The 27,581-nt window shown below is 43.3% G+C and overlaps 1 protein-coding gene across 35 annotated transcripts in view; it reads right to left on the minus strand.

The window, feature by feature from the left end:
- The window catches only part of ELN (elastin), a 212,562-nt gene that overhangs the window by 31,627 nt on the left and 153,354 nt on the right, over nt 1–27,581 (minus strand). For 7 of the 35 annotated variants that reach the window (XM_069226829.1, XM_069226830.1, XM_069226832.1 and 4 more), the window contains 7 exons: nt 23,185–23,217; nt 20,098–20,145; nt 9,812–9,838; nt 8,515–8,541; nt 7,217–7,243; nt 5,919–5,945; nt 4,539–4,565 (listed from right to left, as the gene is read on the minus strand). In XM_069226829.1, the coding sequence (XP_069082930.1) occupies nt 4,539–4,565; nt 5,919–5,945; nt 7,217–7,243; nt 8,515–8,541; nt 9,812–9,838; nt 20,098–20,145; nt 23,185–23,217 (216 nt within the window). Of the gene's footprint in view, nt 1–1,754; nt 1,788–2,625; nt 2,665–4,538; nt 4,566–5,918; nt 5,946–7,216; nt 7,244–8,514; nt 8,542–9,811; nt 9,839–14,274; nt 14,314–20,097; nt 20,146–23,184; nt 23,218–27,581 lie in introns of all 35 variants that reach the window. The other 28 variants (XM_069226797.1, XM_069226808.1, XM_069226825.1 and 25 more) reach the window with 22 other exon arrangements.

Raw genomic sequence — 27,581 nt, forward strand, 5'->3', positions numbered from 1 at the left:
TTCTTATTTCGTATGACTTGAGCGTGAGTTGGCCTTTGCAAAAGGCTGTTTCAAGTTGTTCCCAATTTATAGGCAGAGAGAGAATTAATGTAGTTAGTACTGATCATTACACTGAGAGTCTATGATGTTTCTAACTAACGTAGAATATATGAAAAAGGTGCTTATCTCCCCTTGTCGCCCCATCAATCTCCTTGTACCTAGATCTGAGTGGGAAGTGTCCTTTCTACTGTATTTTGTTTTCTCTTGTCATAAAATCTGAAAAGAACTGTTGTGACTTTACTTATGACCTTCGCTGCAAAACATTTGTTAAACTAATTAGTGATTGATATATTATTTGCTGCTATGGTTGATTTATATGATTTAAGAAATGGATCAGAAGCATAACAAGCGTCAAATCTTTCCACCACTGTGGATTGCTGCCATTAGAAAACTATACAACTTACAAAAGCATACAGGAGGCTGAATATACTCTTAAACATTGAGTATTGCAATTCTCAGAATCGGGTCAAGTTAAGTAACAAGGCAGGGAAAGAAAGGAGGTCATTAACAGAAGGTCTCAATAGCGTGGGTCACAAATGAAGTAATGTATTCAGGTCATAAGAGTCCAAACTTCAGTAAGTCAAGGAAAAAAAACTTTTAGAAGAAACACGTGTTTTAGGGAAGGCAAGTCCACAATTCTTTGCTGCACCTTCAAGTACTAATTTCAGAATCAATTGTTAACATGCAGGATTTGGAGTTAAAACTCTTAGATTAATTAATATCAATCACAATTCCTATACCAGACACTATTTTGCTTTGCAGATTATTAAAGATGGAGCCAGCAACAAAAACTCTGTACTTTTACCATCCTTATGAAAATGAATGGCCAAGCTAACTTGCCAGAAATCTCAATTGTATGTCTGCATTTAACAAGGTGTAACACAGTTATTTTAGCTGTTATCAAATAGATTTTAGATGGGGCGTAGGGAAAGATAGTCGATGCTAGAACTCCATGTTCTTGTGTTCTAGGCAAAAATGCTACTGTGATCAGTAGATGAGAAGCCATTTTGGAACAGGGTTCAATTTTGTGAGCAGGAGCAGGGCACACACAACATTTTAGACAAATCTAAGAAAGTAAATTAAAAGGATGAATACCAGCATGAGAAAAGCATGGAAGGATCGAACATAACCTCCCACAAAACCATTAATTGTTCAAAACTAAGGTGTTTAGTCTTCAAGTTGTATCCCAGGCAAGTAAAAGAGGAAAAGCAGGCAAACTCATGGGCACTCCGTATTCCATGTGTGTGAGTGCAAGGTGTGCTTGGTGGCAATGCAAGCACCAAAGGAGTGTGGCGTGGCAGCATGTTGGGGAGAATGGTTGATCTCTCAACTACTATGTAGTACCCGCATTTCTGAGTGAAACACTGCATTTGAGGAGTTTCTGCTGGCACTGGATACTGTGCATTGCCCCACTGTCGGACTAAATGATGGGAACCAGGGCTTCGGTTACAGGCCTAAAAGTGCCATTCAGGCAGGGACGCAGACAGTGGGTGGGACCTGTGGCGGGCTTTACATTGTATTACAGTAATAGAATGTTATAGTCAGTGAGGTGCCCACATGTCTGTTGTACAACGTCTACTGAAACACAAAACATGTCCCTCGTGGCCGCAGGTAAGAAGTTTATATTTTATGTTTATCCATGTTAATGTCAAGAGGGAATTCAAAGTATGGAACAATTAATCAAAGTACTTTGGAGAAAACCTCATTTAACTCACCTGGCAGCAAACCTCCTGCACCAACTCCATAACCTGAGAACAAGTAGAGACTTCACCACCAGAGTAATCAGGCATACTGCCACCAGAATGTACAGTATCTTACCCCAAGAGTACCACCACACTCTCTCGTCCAGCCAGCGAGTGTATACTATCCGACATACATAATGCTCTAGGCCCCTCACCGCAGAAGGCTTACTTGCACTACACCTCAGACTAGTGAGTTTCTACATAGTACAGCTCAGTCTGAACTCCTGTGAAGTGCTCCTCATTCAGTGCTCCTAGGCACTACTGCAGCTAGTGTGTCTATACAATACTGGCAGCAGGTTGTGCCCAGACACATTGCCCCCCTGTCAGTGCTCCTACACAGGATCCCAACAGTACCCGTCTCTACAAAGTACCCTGTGCCCTACTGCACAGTACTACTCAGAGTGTCAGTCAGTACTTCCACTGAACGGAGTGCAGTACTGCAGTCGGTGCTCCAACACAGTCAACACTCCAAGCCACTGCCCTGCAGCTGGCGTTCGTACACAGTAGTCTGCGTCTGTAGTTGGCACAGTTGAACCACATTGCAGATGTCAAAGCTTCTCAGCCGTTTCTCAAAGAACTTTGGAAATTCCTGGCGGCATGATGACATATGATCACCCACCTTTCTATGTGACTGAGTATGAATTTTTAGCCACCAAACACGGCCCGCTCAGAAGAGCGAAACAGCATTAAGTGGCACGTGGCACTGGAAAACGCCCCGTTATATTCTTTTGAAAATGACTGCCTTCTACGAGTGTGGCATATCCACACCCCATAAATGTGAGTGGCACTATCTCGAGGCACTCTGTGTTCTTCCTGGACCTTTGAACTATAATAATAAGGGTACCTGGTTTGGGAGGTTTCTGTCCAACGCCCGGGTACCATCCTGAGGGATACACAAAGCAGAGTTCACATGGTCATCATATCACAGAAAGACATCCAAATGTACCGGGGCATGGGAGATGATGCAGTGTACAATAAATAAGACACCCAAGCCCCATGGGGCCACCAGGACATGGACAGAAAGCAGAGCCCTCTCTAAAATACCATACTAAACATGAATGTGGCCAGAAAAACACCGACCTACCAGAAACCTTTCACTGATCTAGACCATATGGGATTCTGACTCAACGTATCCCTTGTTCACAACGCAGTTGTTATTTACATCCTCAAATCAATGGCTAGGAGGGGACCTGCTGGAGTATTTGACTGGAAGCTCTGTTTTATCGCCATTTGGGACTCTGAATCGTTTACCCACATAGGGCAACAGTCTATTAACCTTGTCTATCAGCTACCATACCTGGAGGGATCACATGCTGTTACCGTGCTAAGAGAGACAAATTCGGACTTAGTCTGTTTCATTGTGTCAAAAAATAAGATGATGCATCAGTTTGGGGCATCTGTGCCCACCCTTTTCCTTTCACCTAATCCGTGCCAAAAAATTCAAAAGGTTGTAGAAATAGATCAATGTGTGGGAATAACCACAGTGACTACACGACCTTAAACTACGCTTAACACTTCTCATGCAAATTAATTACAACATAACTAATTCCTAACTGGAAAATGTATGTGTGTGATATTCAAGCTCGAATATCTAACTATTTTACAAACTACAGACTCCTCCCACTACCAGGAGACGTTTGCGCACAGACATCTGCTAGCACACGCTTTCGCTGCTCCGATTTTGGAACCGACAGGTGGCATGAAAAATGCCTCCTAATTTTTGAGCTAGTTAGGAACAATATAGTGTTTTTCTCCAATACGAATAGATCTAGTAATGTGGGTACATGATTATTGGACATCAGTAATTAATAACACTGATATTATTTGGGCAAGTGTAAAGTCCCTGACATGAAAGGAATATAAAATGAACAATGTAGAGAGATGAGCACTATATTGTAGAGTAAAAGTGTTGTCTGATAACAGTGTTTCGACAAGGTCCTCTAGTGACCTTTAATTATTCAGACATTTTATGATATTACTATATCAGTATGTGACTACAAAGGACATCGTCCCCTTCCCACACCAGGAGCTAGTATCCATGAAAATGTAGGATAAGGGATACTTTATTCTATTTTGTTTTATTTAATTTAAAGTAATAGTGGCTTTCCAAGATTAAATTTGTTTGAATAATGGTTTTACCTAGAAATTGCATTTGTAGACGAAGATACTTACTGTAGGTGCAAATGCATGTTCATTGAGTGTGTACACATTCCTTCACTGAACACATGTAGTTTTTCAGTTACATGCAGTGAATTGCCACCTGCATGACCAAGGTACATTTGATATAACAAACTTGCATAGGGATTTTTCTTATTGTTATCGTTAACCTTTATTTTTTTGTTCTAATCACAAATAGGTCACAGGACTAGTATCCTCACTCAGGTGAGACCCACCTAGGTTATAATGATTGAATAGAATAACATACCTCAGCGTTTAGAATGCTTGAGTCAGATAGGGACCCACAGCTCTGAAGAATGTCCCAGGCCTGCTGAGGCTGCTTGATAGGGCAGGGACATGTTGGCTAAGAAAGTTAGGTTGAGCCTCTGACAGATGCCCCAGTAGATACATAATTGTGGTACATAAAATATTGATGATGTGACATTGGTTAGGGGGCCAGTGAAAAGAACAATGTTGGACAGAAAAGATTTTTAGTTTAGTGCTTCAGATGGTCAGGTCTGAGAATGAAATAATTTACCACATTTTTAAATAATGCCATTGAAGATGTTTATGTCACACTCATTGTCTTTCAAAACTCACCAGCAGGCAATCCACCAGCACCGTAACCTGCAAACAAACACAAATGTTGTCATACAAACGTGTTCAAATATAACTTAACCAGCACTGCATCAAAGGCAATTTTAGTTACTTTTTGGAACTGTGTACCTCATTTTTAAATAAGACTAGTTTCCTAGTATGACAATAGCAAATCTACAAATATTTCCCACATGTTGGCATGCTTCTACAACAGAATTAGTCATCTTTCTTTGTACTTCAATACTGCGTTATGTACAAGGAAGTGGACTTCAAATAATTTTACTATCAAGCTATTAAATCAACCATCTCTACCTGGCAACGTCAGATCCTGAAAGGACTACAAATCCATACATAACTAAAGAATTATCCAAAAGCAGCCTTCTCTATGTATAGCCCGGGAGTCTTGAACAGGTTCACCTAAAGAAGAAGGTTAACCTAAAGAGGTTCTCTCTTGAACAGATTCACCTGTCTTCATAAATTCACACAAAACCTCTCATCCAACCATCCAACTCCTCCCTCAATGAATTCGACCACTCTGACCACAGATTCCAATATTTGCACTCTTCTGCACACCTCTGATAACAAATGTTACTGCCCAGGTTATCTTTACACTGCTTGTTTTATTGTGAAAAGTGTGGAATGTTTCTACCTCTCTCCGAGTTGCTCTATTATGGAATGTTTAGCAGTCTCCTCCACTTCAAGCCTAAATTTGCTGTATAAAAATACACTACATAAAAAGAAACAAAAATACCTATGGTGTTCAGTGACATGGGAGCCCTGAAGTACACGGAACATGTTCCAACAGCAAATATAAATACTTAGTATCTGTGAACGGGTTTTGCCAAGTGTTGACTACTCAATTTAACAAGGAGGGGGACTCCGCAACCACAAAGAGACCATACCCAATGTATAGTAATGTACATAATAGAACAAGCACATTAAACACAGACAAAGGGAAGAGACAAATGAGAATCCATACAGACTGTGAGGCTACAAGAATTGGAGACACCAAAATAGAAAGGAAGGGCTATGCCAACCCCAAAGAGACATGCTTCCTTCAGAAGAATATACAGATTATAGAATAACCTTTGGGAGACTTTACAAACCATAGGACCATGCATTTTATGGGACAGAAAGTTCAACAATGAAGAGATCAAACTTATACAAAAGGACCACATTACTCTTCAGGAACCATTCCCTCCATGAAGGACCACTGCCTACTGAATGAAAGCAAATCATGGAAGGACTCGAATCAGGTTGAGTGTGGTATAGCAATAACCGAATTGTCATATTATCCATAGAGCTGTAGTCAGTACCAACCATCAAGTGACAAAAAGAAACAAAGAGGGGCAATATACACATTAACAGTTTTTCAATACTCACCAGCAGGTAATCCACCAGTACCGTAACCTGCAAACAAACACAAATGTTGTCATACCAACGTGTTCAAATATAACTTCACCAGCACTCCATCAAAGGCAATTTTAGTTACTTTTTGGAATGGTGTGCCTCATTTTTAAATAAGACTAGTTTCCTAGTATGACAAAAGCAAATCTACAAATATTTCCCACATGTTGGCATGCTTCTACAACAGAGTTAGACATCTTTCTTTGTACTTCAATACTGCGTTATGTACAAGGAAGTGGACTTCAAATAATTTTACTATCAAGCTATTAAATTAACCATCTCTACCTGGCAACGTCAGATCCTGAAAGGATTACAAATCCATATGTTTGCAAAGAATGATCCAAAATCAGCCTTCTCTATGTATAGCCCGGGAGTCTTGAACAGGTTCACCTAAAGAAGAAGGCTAACCTAAAGAGGCATGGGCAGTGCAGGGGCCCCCTGACAGGGCCCCATGCGGCTTTTCATTGTCTGCCCTTCAGACAGTGAAAACTGCGACGGGTGCAACTGCACCTGTCGCACGGCCGCAACACCGCCGGCTCCATTTGGAGCCGGCTCCCATGTTGCGGCCCACATCCCTGCTGGGCCGGTGGGCGGAAACAGATTCCGCCCGCCGGCCCAGCGGGGATGTCAAAATGGGCACTGCGGGAGTGCGGCCGCATTGGCGGCCTCACGGCGGTTACAACCGCCGCCCGCCAATGTTGTAATGAGGGCCTTAGTATCTGTGAACGGGTTTTGCCAAGTGGTGACTATTCAATTTAACAAGGAGGGACTCCGCAACCACAAAGAGACCATACCCAATATATAGTAATGTACATAATAGAACAAGTATATTAAATACAGACAAAGGGAAGAGATAAATGAGAAGCCATACAGACTGTGAGGCTACAAGAATTGAGACACCAAAATAGAAAGGAAGGGCTATACCAACCCCAAAGAGACATGCTTCCTTCAGAAGAATATACAGATTATAGAATAACCTTTGGGAGACTTTACAAACCATAGGACCATGCATTTTATGGGACAGAAAGTTCAACAATGAAGAGATCAAACTTATACAAAAGGACCACATTACTCTTCAGGAACCATTCCCTCCATGAAGGACCACTGCCTACTGAATGAAAGCAAATCATGGAAGGACTCGAATCAGGTTGAGTGTGGTATAGCAATAACCGAATTGTCATATTATCCATAGAGCTGTAGTCAGTACCAACCATCAAGTGACAAAAAGAAACAAAGAGGGGCAATATACACATTAACAGTTTTTCAATACTCACCAGCAGGTAATCCACCAGTACCGTAACCTGCAAACAAACACAAATGTTGTCATACCAACGTGTTCAAATATAACTTCACCAGCACTCCATCAAAGGCAATTTTAGTTACTTTTTGGAATGGTGTGCCTCATTTTTAAATAAGACTAGTTTCCTAGTATGACAAAAGCAAATCTACAAATATTTCCCACATGTTGGCATGCTTCTACAACAGAGTTAGACATCTTTCTTTGTACTTCAATACTGCGTTATGTACAAGGAAGTGGACTTCAAATAATTTTACTATCAAGCTATTAAATTAACCATCTCTACCTGGCAACGTCAGATCCTGAAAGGATTACAAATCCATATGTTTGCAAAGAATGATCCAAAATCAGCCTTCTCTATGTATAGCCCGGGAGTCTTGAACAGGTTCACCTAAAGAAGAAGGCTAACCTAAAGAGGCATGGGCAGTGCAGGGGCCCCCTGACAGGGCCCCATGCGGCTTTTCATTGTCTGCCCTTCAGACAGTGAAAACTGCGACGGGTGCAACTGCACCTGTCGCACGGCCGCAACACCGCCGGCTCCATTTGGAGCCGGCTCCCATGTTGCGGCCCACATCCCCGCTGGGCCGGTGGGCGGAAACAGATTCCGCCCGCCGGCCCAGCGGGGATGTCAAAATGGGCACTGCGGGAGTGCGGCCGCATTGGCGGCCTCACGGCGGTTACAACCGCCGCCCGCCAATGTTGTAATGAGGGCCTTAGTATCTGTGAACGGGTTTTGCCAAGTGGTGACTATTCAATTTAACAAGGAGGGACTCCGCAACCACAAAGAGACCATACCCAATATATAGTAATGTACATAATAGAACAAGTATATTAAATACAGACAAAGGGAAGAGATAAATGAGAAGCCATACAGACTGTGAGGCTACAAGAATTGAGACACCAAAATAGAAAGGAAGGGCTATACCAACCCCAAAGAGACATGCTTCCTTCAGAAGAATATACAGATTATAGAATAACCTTTGGGAGACTTTACAAACCATAGGACCATGCATTTTATGGGACAGAAAGTTCAACAATGAAGGGATCAAACTTATACAAAAGGACCACATTACTCTTCAGGAACCATTCCCTCCATGAAGGACCACTACCTACTGAATGAAAGCAAATCATGGAAGGACTGGAATCAGGTTGAGTGTGGTATAGCAATAACAGAATTGTCATATTATCCATAGAGCTGTAGTCAGTACCAACCATCAAGTGACAAAAAGAAACAAAGAGGGGCAATATACACATTAAAAGTTTTTCAAAACTCACCAGCAGGTAATCCACCAGTACCGTAACCTGCAAACAAACACAAATGTTGTCATACAAACGTGTTCAAATATAACTTCACCAGCACTGCATCAAAGGCAATTTTAGTTAGTTGTTGGAATGGTGTGCCTCATTTTTAAATAAGACTAGTTTCCTAGTATGACAAAAGCAAATCTACAAATATTTCCAACATGTTGGTATGCTTCTACAACAGAGTTAGACATATTTTTTGTACTTCAATACTGCGTTATGTACAAGGAAGTGGACTTCAAATAATTTTACTATCAAGCTATTAAATTAACCATCTCTACCTGGCAACGTCAGATCCTAAAAGGATTACAAATCCACATGTTTGCAAAGAATGATCCAAAATCAGCCTTCTCTATGTATAGCCCGGGAGTCTTGAACAGGTTCACCTAAAGAAGAAGGCTAACCTAAAGAGGCATGGGCAGTGCAGGGGCCCCCTGACAGGGCCCCATGCGGCTTTTCATTGTCTGCCCTTCAGAATGTGAAAAGTGCGACGGGTGCAACTGCACCTGTCGCACGGCCGCAACACCGCCGGCTCCATTTGGAGCCGGCTCCCATGTTGCGGCCCACATCCCCGCTGGGCCGGTGGGCGGAAACAGATTCCGCCCGCCGGCCCAGCGGGGATGTCAAAATGGGCACTGCGGGAGTGCGGCCGCATTGGCGGCCGCACGGCGGTTACAACCGCCGCCCGCCAATGTTGTAATGAGGGCCTTAGTATCTGTGAACGGGTTTTGCCAAGTGGTGACTATTCAATTTAACAAGGAGGGACTCCGCAACCACAAAGAGACCATACCCAATATATAGTAATGTACATAATAGAACAAGTATATTAAATACAGACAAAGGGAAGAGATAAATGAGAAGCCATACAGACTGTGAGGCTACAAGAATTGAGACACCAAAATAGAAAGGAAGGGCTATACCAACCCCAAAGAGACATGCTTCCTTCAGAAGAATATACAGATTATAGAATAACCTTTGGGAGACTTTACAAACCATAGGACCATGCATTTTATGGGACAGAAAGTTCAACAATGAAGGGATCAAACTTATACAAAAGGACCACATTACTCTTCAGGAACCATTCCCTCCATGAAGGACCACTACCTACTGAATGAAAGCAAATCATGGAAGGACTGGAATCAGGTTGAGTGTGGTATAGCAATAACAGAATTGTCATATTATCCATAGAGCTGTAGTCAGTACCAACCATCAAGTGACAAAAAGAAACAAAGAGGGGCAATATACACATTAAAAGTTTTTCAAAACTCACCAGCAGGTAATCCGCCAGTACCGTAACCTGCAAACAAACACAAATGTTGTCATACAAACGTGTTCAAATATAACTTCACCAGCACTGCATCAAAGGCAATTTTAGTTAGTTGTTGGAATGGTGTGCCTCATTTTTAAATAAGACTAGTTTCCTAGTATGACAAAAGCAAATCTACAAATATTTCCCACATGTTGGTATGCTTCTACAACAGAGTTAGACATATTTTTTGTACTTCAATACTGCGTTATGTACAAGGAAGTGGACTTCAAATAATTTTACTATCAAGCTATTAAATTAACCATCTCTACCTGGCAACGTCAGATCCTGAAAGGATTACAAATCCATATGTTTGCAAAGAATGATCCAAAATCAGCCTTCTCTATGTATAGCCCTGGAGTCTTGAACAGGTTCACCTAAAGAAGAAGGTTAACCTAAAGAGGCATGGGCAGTGCAGGGGCCCCCTGACAGGGCCCCATGCGGCTTTTCACTGTCTGCCCTGCAGACAGTGAAAAGTGCGACGGGTGCAACTGCACCCGTCGCACGGCCGCAACACCGCCGGCTCCATTTGGAGCCGGCTCCCATGTTGCGGCCCACATCCCCGCTGGGCCGGCGGGCGGAAACAGTTTCCGCCCGCCGGCCCAGCGGGGATGTCATAATGGGCACCACGGGAGTGCGGCCGCATTGGCGGCCGCACGGCGGTTACAACCGCCGCCCGCCAATGTTGTAATGAGGGCCTTAGTATCTGTGAACGGGTTTTGCCAAGTGGTGATTATTCAATTTAACAAGGAGGGACTCCGCAACCACAAAGAGACCATACCCAATATATAGTAATGTACATAATAGAACAAGTATATTAAACACATACAAAGGGAAGAGACAAATGAGAAGCCATACAGACTGTGAGGCTACAAGAATTGGAGACACCAAAATAGAAAGGAAGGGCTATACCAACCCCAAAGAGACATGCTTCCTTCAGAAGAATATACAGATTATAGAATAACCTTTGGGAGACTATACAAACCATGGGACCATGCATTTTATGTGACAGAAAGTTCAACAATGAAGGGATCAAACTAATACAAAAGGACCCCATTACTCTTCAGGAACCATTCCCTCCATGAAGGACCAGTACCTACTGAATGAAAGCAAATCATGGAAGGACTGGAATCAGGTTAAGTGTGGTATAGCAATAACAGAATTGCCATATTAGCCATAGAGCTGCAGTCAGTACCAACCATCAAGTGACAAAAAGAAACAAAGAGGGGCAATATACACATCAACAGGAGCAAAAAATATAAATTTACATCCACAGAAGGCCGCATCCACCACAGGGGAACATACCCATCATAAAATAAGAACCTACACAATCGTGGATGGTTTGGGGGCTTAGCAACCAGTGAAACCAACAATGCCAGTACAGATCATTGACAGCATTTATCAATGGTTAAGGAACCATACAAATATACTGGGAATAATATAGGGACCTTCACATACATGTAGGGACTTTCCCAACCTTCACATACATGGATGGACTTTCCCAAAAACAAATGGGTCATACCTATTATGGAAGGGGTGCTAAGCAATCATGAAAAAACGTTCCAACCACACAGAAACGTAATAATTCATAGAAGATTATACCAACTAAAGAGAAACCAAAATACACACGGCAGGGCATGCCAACTGTATGAATGGTGAACCATTCTATCCTCAGAGAGATATCGCCAAACATGGATGACCATAACAACCACAAAAGGAGCTAACCACCTAGGTAGTGGAGAAGCTAACCATCGTGTGACCAACAATGCAAGGGTGTAAGAAATGATTCAGGGGCCATAATACTCATGAAGGAACTCATCAATCGTTGAAGATTATTTAAGCACAAAGGGATGTAACTATCAGTGAAGGTTTGTACCATATACAAAGGGACATAACCAGCCCTGGAGGAACGTACAAACTGCAGCCATACCAACCAATACTGAAATAGTTAAATAACCTTGGAGGGATCTACTCAACCACGAAGAAGCACAACAACCATGGTAAGAGATAACTTTGCATAGGGGGAGTGTACCAACCATTTAGCACCCATACCAACAATAAACTGAACATTCTTATTACTGAGCAACCACAGTAACTTTGGAAGGAGCCAACCAGCCACTACACTCAAAGAGGGGCACAGTGAACCACAAGAGAGTATAAGTACCACAGAGGAAACTAACACACAGGGAGCTAAACAGCCACAGACACACATCATGCGATTTATGGAGAGTACAAAACAACCACGGACATTCCGAATGAACTAAGGAATGACTTGAAAAGTCTAACCAACCATTATGGACAAATTGAATTACAGAGGGGACTGCCAAATAACTTAGGGCAATACCAACCAGAAAGCAACCTAGCCCACTATGGAAGACAAAACTAATTACAGAGGAAGTTAGTCAACAATGGAGGAACACAATAATCAGATAAGAACCTAATGAATATAGGAGCACAACACCAACCTCACCGACCTCAGTGAAACATGACCCATGACCAAGCATGAATATATACATACATATAAATCTAATAAATATTTATATATATATATATATATACATTTTAAAAACCGGTGCAACATATTTCAACACCAAATGGCTGCACAATATCTAGGAGATCGTGGAAAGTAGATAACGAAAACAGTTAAAAATTAATTTTTGTGAAAAATCATTACCTCTATTTATTGAAGAAAAAATTCATAAAGGCAAATCTGAATTTATAAATTTCAAAAAGTCACTCAAAAAGTATAATAATAATCAAAATAATGCCAAAAAACAACAAACACACGCTGTCCCGGCCAAATGTCAACGCGTTTCGGCAAACGCCTTCAACTGGACATACCTCTATATATCTATATCTCTATATCTCTCTCTCTCTATATATATATATATATCCACTACAGTGTTTCAGCTTTTACCTTCCTCAGGTAGTACAAGATTGTTTGCTCAGTGACTGCACAGATGCCACTGCTGGATTTTCAAAAAGCATCATGACGGACGATTCTATGTGGAATCAACAGAGTCCTGAGGTCTACTGAGATATGGAGTAGTAAGATAGTGTTGCTAGTGATGTCCTGTCCATCTGGATTCAATCATCTTAAATGGTACATCCAGAAGTTTTCTTTGGAGTCCAGATGGACTGAGGTAGACTTTGCTTTTGTTAGCACCAAACTAAGCTTTTGATTATTAGGCGTGGAATTGGAAGCAGCAGACATTTATTCCAAAAGAGATAGGGCCAAAAATCTCTTGAAGATGTGAGGCAGAAATGTAGTTTTTTAATTCATGACTAAGATAAAGGCAGTAGATACACTAAGTATGAGGAATATCTGTGTAGATATCATTTTTGCAACATGTAATGCAAGTCTTGAATCAAAACGTTGACGAGACTTTTAATGGAGACTTTTCTGAAGATATGTCAGACATTCTGAAGAGGTCTCCCAGGCTTTAATTCCCACCCCAAAAATGTAAAACTGTGGTAACATCACCCATCCTTTATGTGAAAGGCTGGGGAAAATCATCAAATAAATAGTTTGCGGGATGTGCAGTAGAAATTCTGCACAGTTGATCCTCGGAGAGGAGTTGAAGTTCGTGTCTCTCCACGTCACCAGCAGGAGTTTGGATTACAATGTGAGAAAGAGCGACTACAAATATTAGATGGCTGTTTCACTGCTGTTAAAGCTATGAAATAAACAGTGACTAACGAAGATTCCCAGCCTGCCATCAAAGAGCCAATGCTGGAGATTATTATTGGCACTATTTGATTATTATTATTAATAATTATGTAGATAACATGAGTAATATCATAGTACGTTAGCATTATTTAGGTCAAGACAGGTGCTTAGGATGGGCACATACACCAAAGCTCTAAGAATTAAAATATATGGTAAACCTCCTTGTCTGACACTAATGTTCTGAAAACGGATGCAGAAAGGTTGTTGTATGTGTGAGCCACTGTACAGCACCCTGGAAGTCGTGAAACCAACTACAACCAGCATGATTTATCACAGTTGGGGCCAACACCATTCCTTGCACCAAGCACCTACATTGGCCCTTTCACCTGTGCTTCACTACAAAACCTGATAGCTATGATTCCTAAAGCATCCCTCATATATCGAGGTGCTCATACAAAACACTCAATAGCCAGGACTCCTTTTTTCGGCCTAAATCTAGAGTTCTTACCCCACACCTGCAATTCATTTGACAAGACTATGCCTCATAACCAATCTTGTTTTACACAACCCCAGAACCAGCACCAGTGCGCCATCGTCCTCACCATAATTTCCACAAATTACAGTACAGCCTGCACCCATACATCAAGCCACAATAGAGGGACTCTACAACTTGCTTGTTTGTTTGTTGCTGAGGGTTCTCTCTGTCTCACTACATTTAATTTATTTTGTTAATCAGGTATATTTCTTCCCAACTCACCTCCAGGAAGAACACCAGCACCAAACCCAGCTCCGTAACCTAAGAAAAATTCAAGAGCTTACCAACAGGCCAAAATCAGGAATCACTCACCACCACTCTCCTCCACACAACCACCAAAGCCAGAGCAGCTACCCCATTCCCTCACTGAAAACACTCACATTCTCCACACGTCCAGCACGCGCACATTATTCCTACATCAAGCACACTGACAATGCTTCCACATCAAGCAACTGTATCCTATTCTAATATCCAGTACCCTTACAACATCTCCCTTCTCAGTGCTCTTACACCTCCAATGCACGAAGTACTTTAAAACAGTCACACATCTAGCATCAACCCATTTTAGCTTAATAAAAGTACTGGATACAGAAATTGTATGTGAAGCTCTTTGCAAAAGAACTTTGTAGATTTCACATGTTATTATTATTATTATTATTATTATAATATTATTATTATTATTAGTAGAAGAGGTACTGAACCTGTTACTTACCTTCAGTTACACCTTTTCTGGTAGAGACGCTACATAATCACAAATTCCTCACCTTAGAATATTCCCCAGGAATCAGACTGAACCCAGAAAATCTTGAGCAGTATCTCTTCGTGCCAGCAGGAGACATCGATCGGCTCCGTGTCAATGTCATCTGTGTTGGATGTGACATCCTGGTGTTCACAGAAGCACCACTTTGGTGCGCTGACATCAGTTTCTTTCATTTCTTCTTCCTTGCCAAAAATGCAGAACCTCACAAAAAACAATGTTTGACCAGAGTGCATCATCTAATGGGATCTTTTAGTGCTTAGTGAATGTGTGGAGTGATGTCCACATGACAGCTTGGCAGATTTCCAGGACAGGTACCTTGAGCACCTACCCAGTAGTGGTGGCCTTGGCTCTGGTGGAATGTGCCCACAATCCCTCAGGGGACTGCTTCTTTGCCAATGCTTAGCAGATCTTAATGCAGAGTACAATCCATCCTGAGATGGTCCGCATCTGCACAGCCTTGCCCTTCTCTGCCCCAATGAAGAACTGATCATCCACCTGGTGTTCTTTGATGCAACTAATGTAGAAGGACAGATCTCTCTTAGGGATCAGACAATGAAGTCTCTCCTTCTCCTCTTCAGAAGGTTTAGGCAGAGAGAAGAAGGTAGGCAACTTGATGTTCTAGCCAACATGAAAGGGGGTGACCACCTTTGGAAGGAAAGAGGCACACATCCGAAGGAACCAGTTTGTTTGGAAAAACCGACAGATCCTGAAGCTCGCAGACCCTTCCGGCCGATGTTATAGCTACCAAGAAAACTGTCTTGATTGTTGGGAGCCACAGAGAGAGCTGTGCAGAGGCTCAAATGGAGAACACATGATGTATGTAAGGACCAGATTGGGGTCCCATTGGGGCATCACAAAAAGGGCATGAAGGAACAAATGCAGTAAACTTTTTTAAAAACAGTCACAACTGGTGACTCGAACAGAGATGGTTGAACCAGGAGCCACAGGACAGCCAAAATGGCACACAGGTAACTCTTAACAGAGCCCAGGGCAAGGCATTTGCCAGGCCAATTATAAAGCAAACAGCAATACCTCCAACAGAGAGGCAGAAAGAGGGTTCACATGGCATGAGGAACATGAAGCCACAAACGTATCCCATTGGCAGCCATACACTTTTTGTGGAAGGACACCTGGCTACCAAGATGATATCACAGACCTCAGGAGGAACACTCAACTGTGTTGCTCAATCTCCAGGCATGAAGCAGGAGAGTGTGTAGGTTCAGAGGCAGGACCCTGCCCTGATGCTGTGACAGAAGAAGGGGCAGGCTGACCAGAGGACACATGCTCATGCTCAGGAGTTAAGGATACCATACTCCGCGCCCGATCTTGAGCCAGTAGGATGAGTTGGGCCTGGTCTGTCCTGATTTTATTTAGAGCTTGGGGTAGTAATGGTATCAGGGGAAAGGTGTACAGGAATCCTGAGTTCCACTTGAGTTAGAGCATGTCTCCAAGTGAGAGACACTTTGGAAACTCCACGTGCAAAAGTGATGACATTTTACATTCTTGGAAGTGGTGAACAAATCAAGCCGAGGTTATCCCCATCCTTGGAAGAGACCTTGCACCACCTCTGGATGTAATCACCATCTGTGATCTACAAGGCACTGATGGCTGAGTTCATCTGCCCTGGTGTTCAAGGATCCTGCCATGTGGTGTACAACCAGGAAGATGCCCTGCTGCTCCAACCAAGTCCAAAGGAGCAGAGACTCCTGGCACAGGGACCACATTCCCACCCTGTCCTTTTGTTGCAATACCTCATGACAGTGGTTTTGTGCATGAACACCTGAACCAGCCTTCCTTTAATGGAGGGGAGGAAGACTTTCAATGGCAATAGAAAGCCCTCAACTCCAGAAAACTGATCTGGAGCTGAGCTTCCACCAGAGACCAGAGACCTCTCCCAAGTGACTGCCCGAACCCAGAAGTGATGCATCGGTCATCACTGTCAACTCTGGGTGGGATGGAGAGAGTGGTAAGACTTTGACCCAGTCGAGGGCCATTAGCCACCTCTTCATAACTTTCGCAGTCTCCATCGAAATCTGGACCAGGTGGAAAGATTCCCCTATTGCTGTGCCCATGCCCACTGGGACTTCTGATCCCATTATAGAGCCCTCATATGTCATCAAGTATGCTTCACCAGCAGTATGCAGAAGGACATTAGACTCAGAAGTCTCAGAGGCAGCCTCACCAAAATATAGGACTGAGGCTCAGATATCGGGGTTACAGCCCAAATATCCTGGACTCTTCGCTATGGAGGGAAGGCGCAGAGCTGCACTGTATCCAGAATGGCTCAGGTGAAAGGGAGCATCTAAGAAGGAGTCAGGTATTACTTTGGCATGTTGATAGTGAACGTCAGTGAATGAGAAAGATTCAAAATATTCTGGAGGAGGCTGACAACTGCTTGGAGAGAGCCCGCCTTCAGCAGCCAGTCATTGAGGTAGGGGAGGAATGGAACCCCCGACCTCTGAAGATGTGCTGCAACCACCACCCCCTTTGTGAACACCTGAGGGACACTGGTAAGACCAAAGGGGAGTACAGTGAACTGGAAATACTCCTGGCCAACTGTGAACCATAAGTAACTCCTATAGGCCTGCAGGACAGGAATGTGAAAATATGCGCTGTCAAGTCCAAAGCTACCATCCAGTCTCTAGGATCGAGGGTAGACAGAACCTAAACTAACATAAGCATCTTTCATTTCAAATCTAGTATGGGACAGAGGTCTCTGTCATTTCACATTATCAGGAAGCAGCAGCAATAGCAACCACACCCTATCTCTGGTGCTGGCATCCTCTCTATGACACCTTTGCCCAAAACAGCCTGCACTTCCTGACTGAGCAAGAAGAGATGGTCCACTGTCAGCCATTCTGGGGATGGTGGCAAGGGTGGAAGAGTTTCCAGAAATGGAAGAGCATAACCCTTATGCCCAATTTGGAGCACCCACTTATTCGAAATCATGTTGCTCCACTGGTGCAAGTGGTACTGAATCTTGCCGCCAACTGGATGACTGTGTGGCGTGGATGGCTCACTAAAGTGGTCTGGAGGATGTGGCAGCCGGAGAGGCTGGGGACTGGACAGTGGGCTTGGTATTACTCCTGCATCCTCTCTGGAATCTTTGACCCCAGCCACAAAAAGAATGGGTGGTCTACTAGGCTAGGGGTAAGGCTGATATTGATGATGCCTATAGGTACCACAAACAAGGGCACAAGGGGTGACTGCTGCTGTGAGCGAGAATCCTTAGAAAGGCCCAGGGTCCTGGCAATGACTCGGCTTTCCCAGAACTACTCCAGGTCAGTATCAGCTTTGTAGCCAAACTAGTGGAAGTCATCAAATGGCAAGTCAATGAGCTTCAACAACCCCAGAAAATCCAGTGGAACATAACTTCAATGGCAGGCAGTTGTAGGTCAAGGAGCTCTGCTTTCCTGAGCATTATGGTGGTAAAAGATGCAACCTCTTCTGAAACAAGGCCTGAAGGCCAAAGCATGACAGACTCTGGGGACATGTTCAGACCTCAAGCATCACCCAACTCCTCATACCTGTTCACTTGGTCCTCCACAAAGGGTCCATACCCCTTTTCCTAATCTTCTCCTGCAGGTTTAAAGGGCCTGTTTAGGGGTGGCAAGTCCAGAGGTTGGTAGGGTTTGGACGGCACCATTGTCAACATCGAGTGGGAGAACCAGCTAGCGATAACCAAGCCGGGGCACCTTGCAGCTCCGTGGGGCCCAAAAGCATACCAGAGGGAATTTGTGGGCCAAAGGTGGCGTGCAGGGTGTTATAGAAGCCCTTTAACTGGGCGGTCATCACTTTGGCTCCGGGAAACCCAGGATAGCATGGAGCGGTCCCCAATGCTGGCTCTGCAGGTAGATTGAGGAAGTAAGACCTTGAAGCAGAAGGCTTTGTCATGAAAGCCGAAGAAAAATTTGACTTCTTTCCTTGTGCTTCTTTGACTTAACCTGGAGGAGGAAGTCTTGAAGTGGGAAGATGATCATCCACGGGAACGTCCCCAAGGTCCACCTTGGGAACTGGACCGAGGATACTGCAGGGCATTTTTCTGCTGTGCCTCCAGGAGCTTCATGGACTTGCACTCGACGCAGGCATTGGGGTCATGCCCCAAACCCAGGCACCAGAAACAGACTGAGTGAGGATCAGCCACAGATATCTGCATGTGACGTTCCCCATCCACATGGCTTAAGCCTGTAGGTTTAGTAAGGGACATGTCCCTAGCACCCTGGAAGAAATTGCAACAAAGTGGTCAACAAAAGGTTAAAAAAGTTGGTCAGAAAGTGACAGAGGTAGCTCTCTGGATACAAGCTACTGGTGTGGAAGGAACTGACTGAAGTCAAGACACCGTAGTGGTACTTATGTGGGCACTGCAACATCACGTCCGACGCAGATGACGTCACTTAGGAGCTGGTCACCGCCATCAAACTGCACACAGAGATGCTGCTCAGTAGTTTCTGGATCCAGTCTGACTCCTGGGGGATAGTCTAAGTTGAGGAATCTGCAGTTAGAAGTCTCTGTCAGAAGTTATTGTAACCAAAATAATACTAATACTAAAATATTATTAATATTAACAACAGTTTTGTTTACTTAGATGTGGTTAATGGGTGTGAGCATGTGCAGGAAAACTGTATGAATTAAATCATTTTGTAAGCTGCTTACTATAGAGACATCTCCTGAAAAACTGTGTGTAAGATGTTTCACTTTTGACCACTCTCCAGCGTCCAGGAAGTGGAGAGCACCATCTAGGGCCAAAAACCACAACTGCAAACTAAGAAGTGTTATTTGCCTCAGTGAGCTTTCTGTTAGCTGATGTTAGAATCACGGGCTACCCCACATAGCCATCACTCCTACGGTATACTCAGAGCTGTAGCTCGTGCATTATTGACATCTACTAGACTGTTCTTTGTATCACAAACTCACACCTAATAGTCAAGTTCCCGATTTTCTACCCACATCTGGTTTTCTTTCCTGCAATCCCCAGCCATCCATTAACCATGAATTGTTCCTATATTGAGGTTACTCACATGCTCCAAGGAGCAAGCACACACACAATATTTCCAAACAAAACAATTTTAACCAATTCCAATATCTAATACATTTAAACTACCCCCATACTCAGTGTTCTTGCAGTATCTCCTACATCCACTTCTCTTGCTTTATCGACCACAATTATTAACTTTATGATCATCCACTGAAGATTGCAGGTGTAAGGACCAGTGCACCAGATTCATATTCGTTTCCATCTTTTAATTCGTCTGATATTACTTAAGAAATGGGAAATTAAAATGCACCTGGTTTTGGTGGCTTTCCTCCGGCACCAACTGCTCCTGGAACCAAACCTATGAAACATAAAAATAAGTAAGAGAACTTATTGTTTCCATTTTTAATTATTGCTCACTCTAGGTGGCCTTCTGGTCCTACACTGTACACCCAGAGATCACAGAACAGAGAGAAGTAACTTTGAGGCATTCACATCACTGCCTCGCTGCATTTGCAAAATCTGCTGTACAAGCAAATAGGATGAATATTACAGAGCATACGGGATATTAGACAGGCAAGGTAATGAATGTGACTGATAGGATGTATCAGTTTTAGGAGAGCAACTGGGTGACATCACTCTGCTCCAGCAGTGGGATCCATTTTGGAAAGAATGTTTACATGTTGAGGTTGTGCTTTGTGAGTTCCCTGTGGTGGGACAATGGGTGAGATAATTAATGTAAAAGAGAATGTGTGGTGACGAGGGAGGTCACACACAATAGTAATGGAATAAGACATATCATGGAGATACCATCAGCAGTGCATCCAGTCCAGCTAGCTCTCAGTTGACCTGTCTAGAACTTCCTCGAAAGTTTAGAACCAGCACAGAACTTGAAACAGGGAACATAGGGGGTTATTCTAACTTTGGAGGAGTGTTAATCCGTCCCAAAAGTGATGGTAAAGTGACGGATATACCACCAGCCGTATTACGAGTTCCATAGGATATAATGGACTCGTAATACGGCTGGTGGTAAATCCGTCACTTTTCCGTCACTTTTGGGACGGATTAACACCTCCTCCAAAGTTAGAATAACCCCCATAGTTCCCTAAAGGCATAACACATCATTTCTCCTTAATAATAAAAAATACAATAAAACAAAGATGCAAAGATGACACAATGCGAAGCTAGGTTTTAACAACTAGAAAAAAACTATGTACACAATGATCAGGCATGGCAAACAAGATAAGAAACATAAAAAGAATAAACCCTTTGGGAAGCACGAAAGCTGGGGACCCCAACCTGGAACAAACACATATTGCCCAGGTAGAGACCATAAACAAGGTGAGTGCTTCAACCTCAGAGACATAATCACCTAGCTACACTGGAACATTTAGACTTTTTACACTTGCTGATATAGCCTTGGATCTTCTTCTCACTACTCCACAGACTCCAGTATGGATTCTAAGTATATCCCTACCTGCTATATGTTCTCTGCTCTTGCTATTGACATCACTACTTAATCCCTCTTGTCACTGCCATATCCTCATGGTCTTGTCTCAAATCCTCATCACTCATCATCACCCCACTTCTCTGTTATAAATTTTGACATTCACCACCTTTCTGATCCACAACAACTCGCCTTCTATTCCATTTCTTCCCATAATACACCTCTATGTAATTTACTTTAACTGTTTTTACCCTGTATTGGCCTCTGAACCTAGGACACCCCCTTGCAATTCTCCCATGTCTTACTTTACTCAAACACTCACAGAAACCCAAAAGACCTCGAACCTCTTCTACTTGTCCATCAATTTGTTCAACACCTGTTACCATCTCTTTTAAGCACACCTCTGTGCCAGCTTCGCCTCCCATCATTAAGGAGAATTGTGTGCCTCCTCGTGATCAATTTTGAGTGGTGTGGTGGGGCCACACCATATCCATTTCAGATCTTTCCACATCGAATCTGCTGTTTATTGCTGACTCAATAGTCCCTTTCTCTAATCTCTTGCTCAACTATGCCATTTCCTTGTGGATTTAAAAGTGTAGTTCTACTTTGTTTTATACCACAGTCGTCCAAATAAATCTAATTTCCTCTGAAGTGAAGTGTCTCCCATTATCAGTTATGATATAACTAGGTTAACCTTCCTTTAAAATATTTTCCTTAGTATTCGAATGATCATTCTAGTACTGACCTACCTTTAAAACCCCAATACCAGCATCTTTGGGCTCACATCAACAACAACAGCCACAAAATGGGGAGAATCTGGCAAGTCCCTAAACGGTCCAGTAAAATCCAGACAGTATTTTTCCAATGGGACACCTGGATCACTGATGTAGTGTAACCACCAACTTTCAGTCTTTTTCTACCCACTTTATAAACCTTAAAACCTTCCACTCCCCTACACAACTGAAATGTTTTCTTCCCCCGTTTTCTTATTATGATTTGTCCCAAGTGTCCTTCACATGCCATTTCTATGGGCTTTCTCTGAAAACAATTTGGGAGCACAAACAGGCATCCCACATCATCACTTCTTCAATGCACACAGAAAATTCATTAAAGACGTTAAAGAGTGATGCGTACCTACTGGTGCACAACTCTCCCTTCTGTACCCTCTTTGATTAACAACTCCGCTTTCTTCAAAACTGTATCACTCTCCACCATAGTAACCAACTCATACTTTTGGATTGTTTCACCACTGCTCTGTGTGATACCATGAACATTACCCAGCCGACCCAGACACAGTAGTAATGTAGTGATGCTGATTCATGGACATAAAGCAACGTTGGTGACATCGAGGCCGGACAGCGCTCAACTGAACGGTGCAGAACCTTCATCGCCATTTGGAACCAACAGAGAACTTGGAATAGGGAACTATGCAGAGTTCCACTGTCCCTGAAAGGTATAGCTCAGTGCTTAAGTAATAAGGGTGGACATGGTGAGATCATTGTGCTCTGACAATGAGAAACTTATTAATGTTAGAGGGAATATTTAAGTGTTGAGGTAAGACAGGATAAGAACTTTATGCTTTAACTATGGGTGAACTGTAGTATGTCAGCAGGAATGCTGGAGCACATGGTGAAATTATTATACTGAGTTAATGAGTGAGTTGATTAATGTTAGAATAAATGCTTGAGGTTTTGTGATATCTATTTACTCTGGTACTGAGAGAATGGTATATGTTAGATGGATGCCTTGTGTGATGAGGCAGGGCAGCAGGTTATGGCTCTGAAAGTAAGAACATTAACAGTTCTTTGTCTTGATGACATTGGTTTTCTTACTCAGTGCCCCCTTGGCGATTAGCTTTTTACTTCAGAAACGGATGTGGCAGTGAGTCTAGACAGGAGACTGCTGTCTGCTTTACAGGACATGTACGAAATTAACATAAATAGTGCCACAAACCTCCGCCTGGTAATCTTCCCGCTCCAAATCCAGCTGCAAGTAGAATATAAAAAGCGTTAGAAAGAACCGAGCATCTGAGTGACATAAGTACAAACGTGAGGATGCTGCCCTGTGCACATACTTTCGAGACGCACTGGGTATGCTCTTTGCTCTTTCAATGGCCGCATACACATGCAGAAAGTGCCCTCAGCACTGCTAGGCTCCTATAACATAACGGAGGACCTAATGCATGTCCAAACCCCATCCCAGCCCAAGAGTCTCAATACCTGTCCACGTCACATTACAGTTCCCATCTATGTATCTATAACAGGTTCCATCAGAATGTACGGAATTAGCAATATTTCTCCTTCAGTTCCGTATGTGTAATTATAATAAATCCCCTCGAACTCCTATATCCGTGAATAAGCATGGAAAGTCGCTCGCAGTCAGAGCTGCTCTGATTTATAGCCATAACAAGTTCCTATAGATATCAATTTACCAACATTGCAGAAACAAACAAAAAAAGCTATCCATACAATAACATGGAAGGAGGCACGAGTTATGGCATGTGTGGGTTGCAGTGGTAACCATAACTGGAAAATTCAGTGGTTTTGCACGTTTGACTGGAGCCATCACAGTGTTTTTCCAGTGAAAAAATAGATGTAGTACATTTGCAGTTATGTTAACTGTAATATAGTATTTATTACCACTGTTGAGTGTGGGTAGAGGCGAAGCTACGAGTGACTCATGATGTCTCTGCCATCAACGGTAATAAAAGTAAAATCACACTGAAGAGACCGTATGATCAAAAGGAGAGTTGTTTTTCTGTGTTAAGTAATTGCTACCTGCAATCTTTGAGGCAGTAAAAAGAATTTCTACTGTGTCAATTTTGCTTTACAGTGGTAATGAACTCGAAATTCAACTTGGCATTTCAGTAATGAACACGTGAACTCCCAAATGTGCATTTATTAGTATAGAAGCTCTAAATAACATGTTAGTGGACACTTACAATTTTAACAAACCGGTGCAAAGAAGTGCACCGGACCCCAGATGTACAGCCACCAGGCATAGGCCAATTTTATCACCATAATCAGCAATCCAAACTAGTGCATGTTTTCCAAAAATGTAATCCATTTATGCTTTCTTCAATGCTTGCAATACTCGCACAGAGGCATCATGATTCCAATTTTCAAATGTATGAGAATGCCAATCCAGGCGTAATTATGCAACATGTCAAAGTACATAATTTGTCATATGTAACATGATGGTGTGAACCCAATGCATTTCGGGCAAAGCCCTTCGCCACTTAGATTTTGACACACACATATACACCCACAAACACACACACATATATATATATATGTATATATATATATATAAACAAGTATATATATGTGTATGTCATCTTGAAGCCTGGCACAACGGAAGGTGAATGCACCTCATACAACATGATCTCTTTAATCAATATAAATGTAAGATCCTAGCTAAAATTCTTCCAAGAAGGTTGGTGAAGGTCATATGCTCCTTAATACACCCTGGCCAAAATGTTCAGGCAGGAACACTTGGCGCCCGCAGGTCGCACTGGCCAGGGCAACAGATAGATTCTGGTTCAGTACATTGACCTTTTATGTTCCAAGAGTCCCTAAGAATGATCTTCCACCCATGATTTCTCATACCTATGCCACACAATGCCCTGTGGGGCCATAGGCAGGTGAACAGTGTGCTATCCACCCCCTGTAGCAGAGGTACGCATTTGGGTGCCCACTTACTCCTCTGGTGCTTGTCCTGATCATGCAGCCACTGGCTGAATGGATCAGGAAGGATGCCCAACTATCAGGTTTTCAGCCTCAAGAATGAGTCAAAGACAGGTTCCTTACACGCAGACTACATGTTGCTATATATTCATCAGACAGAATACGCCCTGCCTTGGCTGACGCGTACGCTACAGACAGATGAAAGTGAGCCTATCTGCAAATCCGTGATTCCCCACCGCACTGTCTGAAATGCACCCAATTACAAATTGCCAGGGATCATTTCAAATACCTAGGCATAGTTATAACCTGGACCAGAAGAAATGCCGGGTACTGAACACTGTATTCTTGATCCATCGCACAAGGAGGGAGCCAGAGAGATGGTCCTCTTCACATTTCTTTATTGGGAAGGTCTGCCCTATTCAAAAAGGAGTCCCTCTCCTGATTTGTTCACACATTGCAAAACTATACGTATATAATTCCCTCCAACTTCTTCATCGAATTACAGTCTTTAGCTTCAAGAACGTTTTGGGCGTGTAAGCCCAATCTAGAATTTAATTTGCAAAATGCACTCAAACTCTGTTTGAGGGAGGGCTTCACACGACTGACATTCATCTATTCAACTCCCAGATGGTTCTCCCAGATGGTTCTAATGAGTGGCTATTTGACGAAAGACGAAACCCAGCAATTCGACTAGAGCTGAATCGGAATCAAAACCCTGGGATATTGCCATTATATGGGGGCAAAACGCCCTTGTGGTTGCCACGGATCACTTCATGTGCTTAAAGTACACCAAATGAGAGAGCAAAGTGACTAAAGAGAGACCCTTATGGCATGAGACAGGGCTGACACATGTCACAAAGCTCCAGGACTTCATGACATAGGACCTGGTGGGAATTTCTAAGTTAGGTCAGAGATGGGCTGGCACGCACGTTAAAGCTTAGGACCAGTTAGCTGAGGAATGTGACCTGCATCATACACAGTTATTTAGATACTTGCAATTATGCCATACTCTATTCTCATAGCACAGCCCTGGCGGAGGTTCCACGGTTCAACCCCTTACACCCCGAAATAACAATGGAACCTATTCTCTGCAAGGGCATCTTCAGGATATACAAGCATCTGGTTGTCAACAATACTGATGCGCCAGATACAACACGGTGTAAATGGGAACACAATCTTTGTGAAATGGAGGCTGACGTATGGCAGCAGGCAAAATTGGTGGCCTTTCCATAAAGGTTGCCATCTCATCTACATTGAAGCTAAGACTAGATAAAGACATGGCCAGTTTAAATATTTTCACAGAATATACTGCAACTCGGAATGACTGGGGAAAAATAGGCAAAGGCCCCAACCCAACGTGCCTCAGATGTTGTATAGCGATTGAAACATTTTAGCACATTGTACGCGATTGGTCTACAAAGAGAGAGGATGTACTAGAAAAAATACAATGGTCAGTGGCTATGGTGCAAGCATGCTAAACCCGAAAACACCGGAAAAGGCAGGACGCATGCATGCCTTTCACTAATGAAATCAAGCGGATTTTAAAAGGCAAGCCTACGAACCAATGAAAGTGACAGGCGTGACATGGGTGTGGTTAAAAGCCCAAAGAAATGAGGATCAGGTCATCCATATGTCCCTTGTTTTTGGCGCGAGACCACGAGGTTTTCTCAGTTCCTCGCCCTTCATTTTCTTGCACCTTTGGAACCATAAGGACCAGTCTGATGATACAGGAAGCCCGGGGTGGGCTTAAAGGCAGACAGGAGAGAGCTGTTCTCTGGGAAAATGATGTAGGCTGGTTCACAACACCGCTACTAACCCCCTCCTCATAGCCAGCCAAACGGCTAAAGACCAGCTGACTAAAAAGGTATCTCCTTTCATCAAGACAGGTGCTGAATGCTGCGCTGACATCTATCACTTACAATGTCTGCTCCATGGTAATTCTGTCCTGGCTCCAAGCCTTAGCCTCTGACGGTATTAACCCCATGACTGCACGGCATGAGAAGGCAAATAACTAAATAACTCTGCTTTCTTTGTGATTATATCAGTGGCGGCCGACACAAATTAAAAGTTGTGGGGCGGGTGGAGGGGGTACAGAGGGATCACGGGGGAGTTTAATAATTAAAAAACACGTACGTGGTGCTGCCGGCCGCCATGTGCGCCTCCCCTTGTTGGTCCCAGCAGTCCCTGGGACAGCATCAGAGACTCCCTGTGCATTCCCTGTGCTGCTCTCATGCTAGTACCAAGCATGAGAGCAGCGCAGGGATTGGCCTGAGCGGGCTGGTTTAACGCTAGTTCAGGCACAGGGAGTCTGTGCAGTTTCACTAACCTGGCTGTGCAATACAGCTGGGTTGGGGAAACCTAACTGAACATGTCTGTTTGGCCGGCCTAGAACAGCCGGCCAAATTAACTTGCGCACTTAAGCGCACACCACTACTCCACTCCTCCTCCCATGGCCTGGCCTAGCCCCTCACAGCACACGCTCGCTCAGCCAGCAGCTGAAAAATAAAATGAAAAAAAACTATTTTTTTGTTTTTCAGCTGCTGGCTCTCAGCCAGTGGGGCGACACTCCTCCGCTGCTGGGTCCTATGCTGAAGGTGCAGGCTCTGTCTATACAGCCACCTGTTTCTCCTGAGGAACATGGTGGCTTCAGTTCAGTGGTTCAGA

This window comes from Pleurodeles waltl, chromosome 3_2 (genome assembly GCF_031143425.1).
Source record: "Pleurodeles waltl isolate 20211129_DDA chromosome 3_2, aPleWal1.hap1.20221129, whole genome shotgun sequence".
NCBI classification, from domain to species: domain Eukaryota; kingdom Metazoa; phylum Chordata; class Amphibia; order Caudata; family Salamandridae; genus Pleurodeles; species Pleurodeles waltl.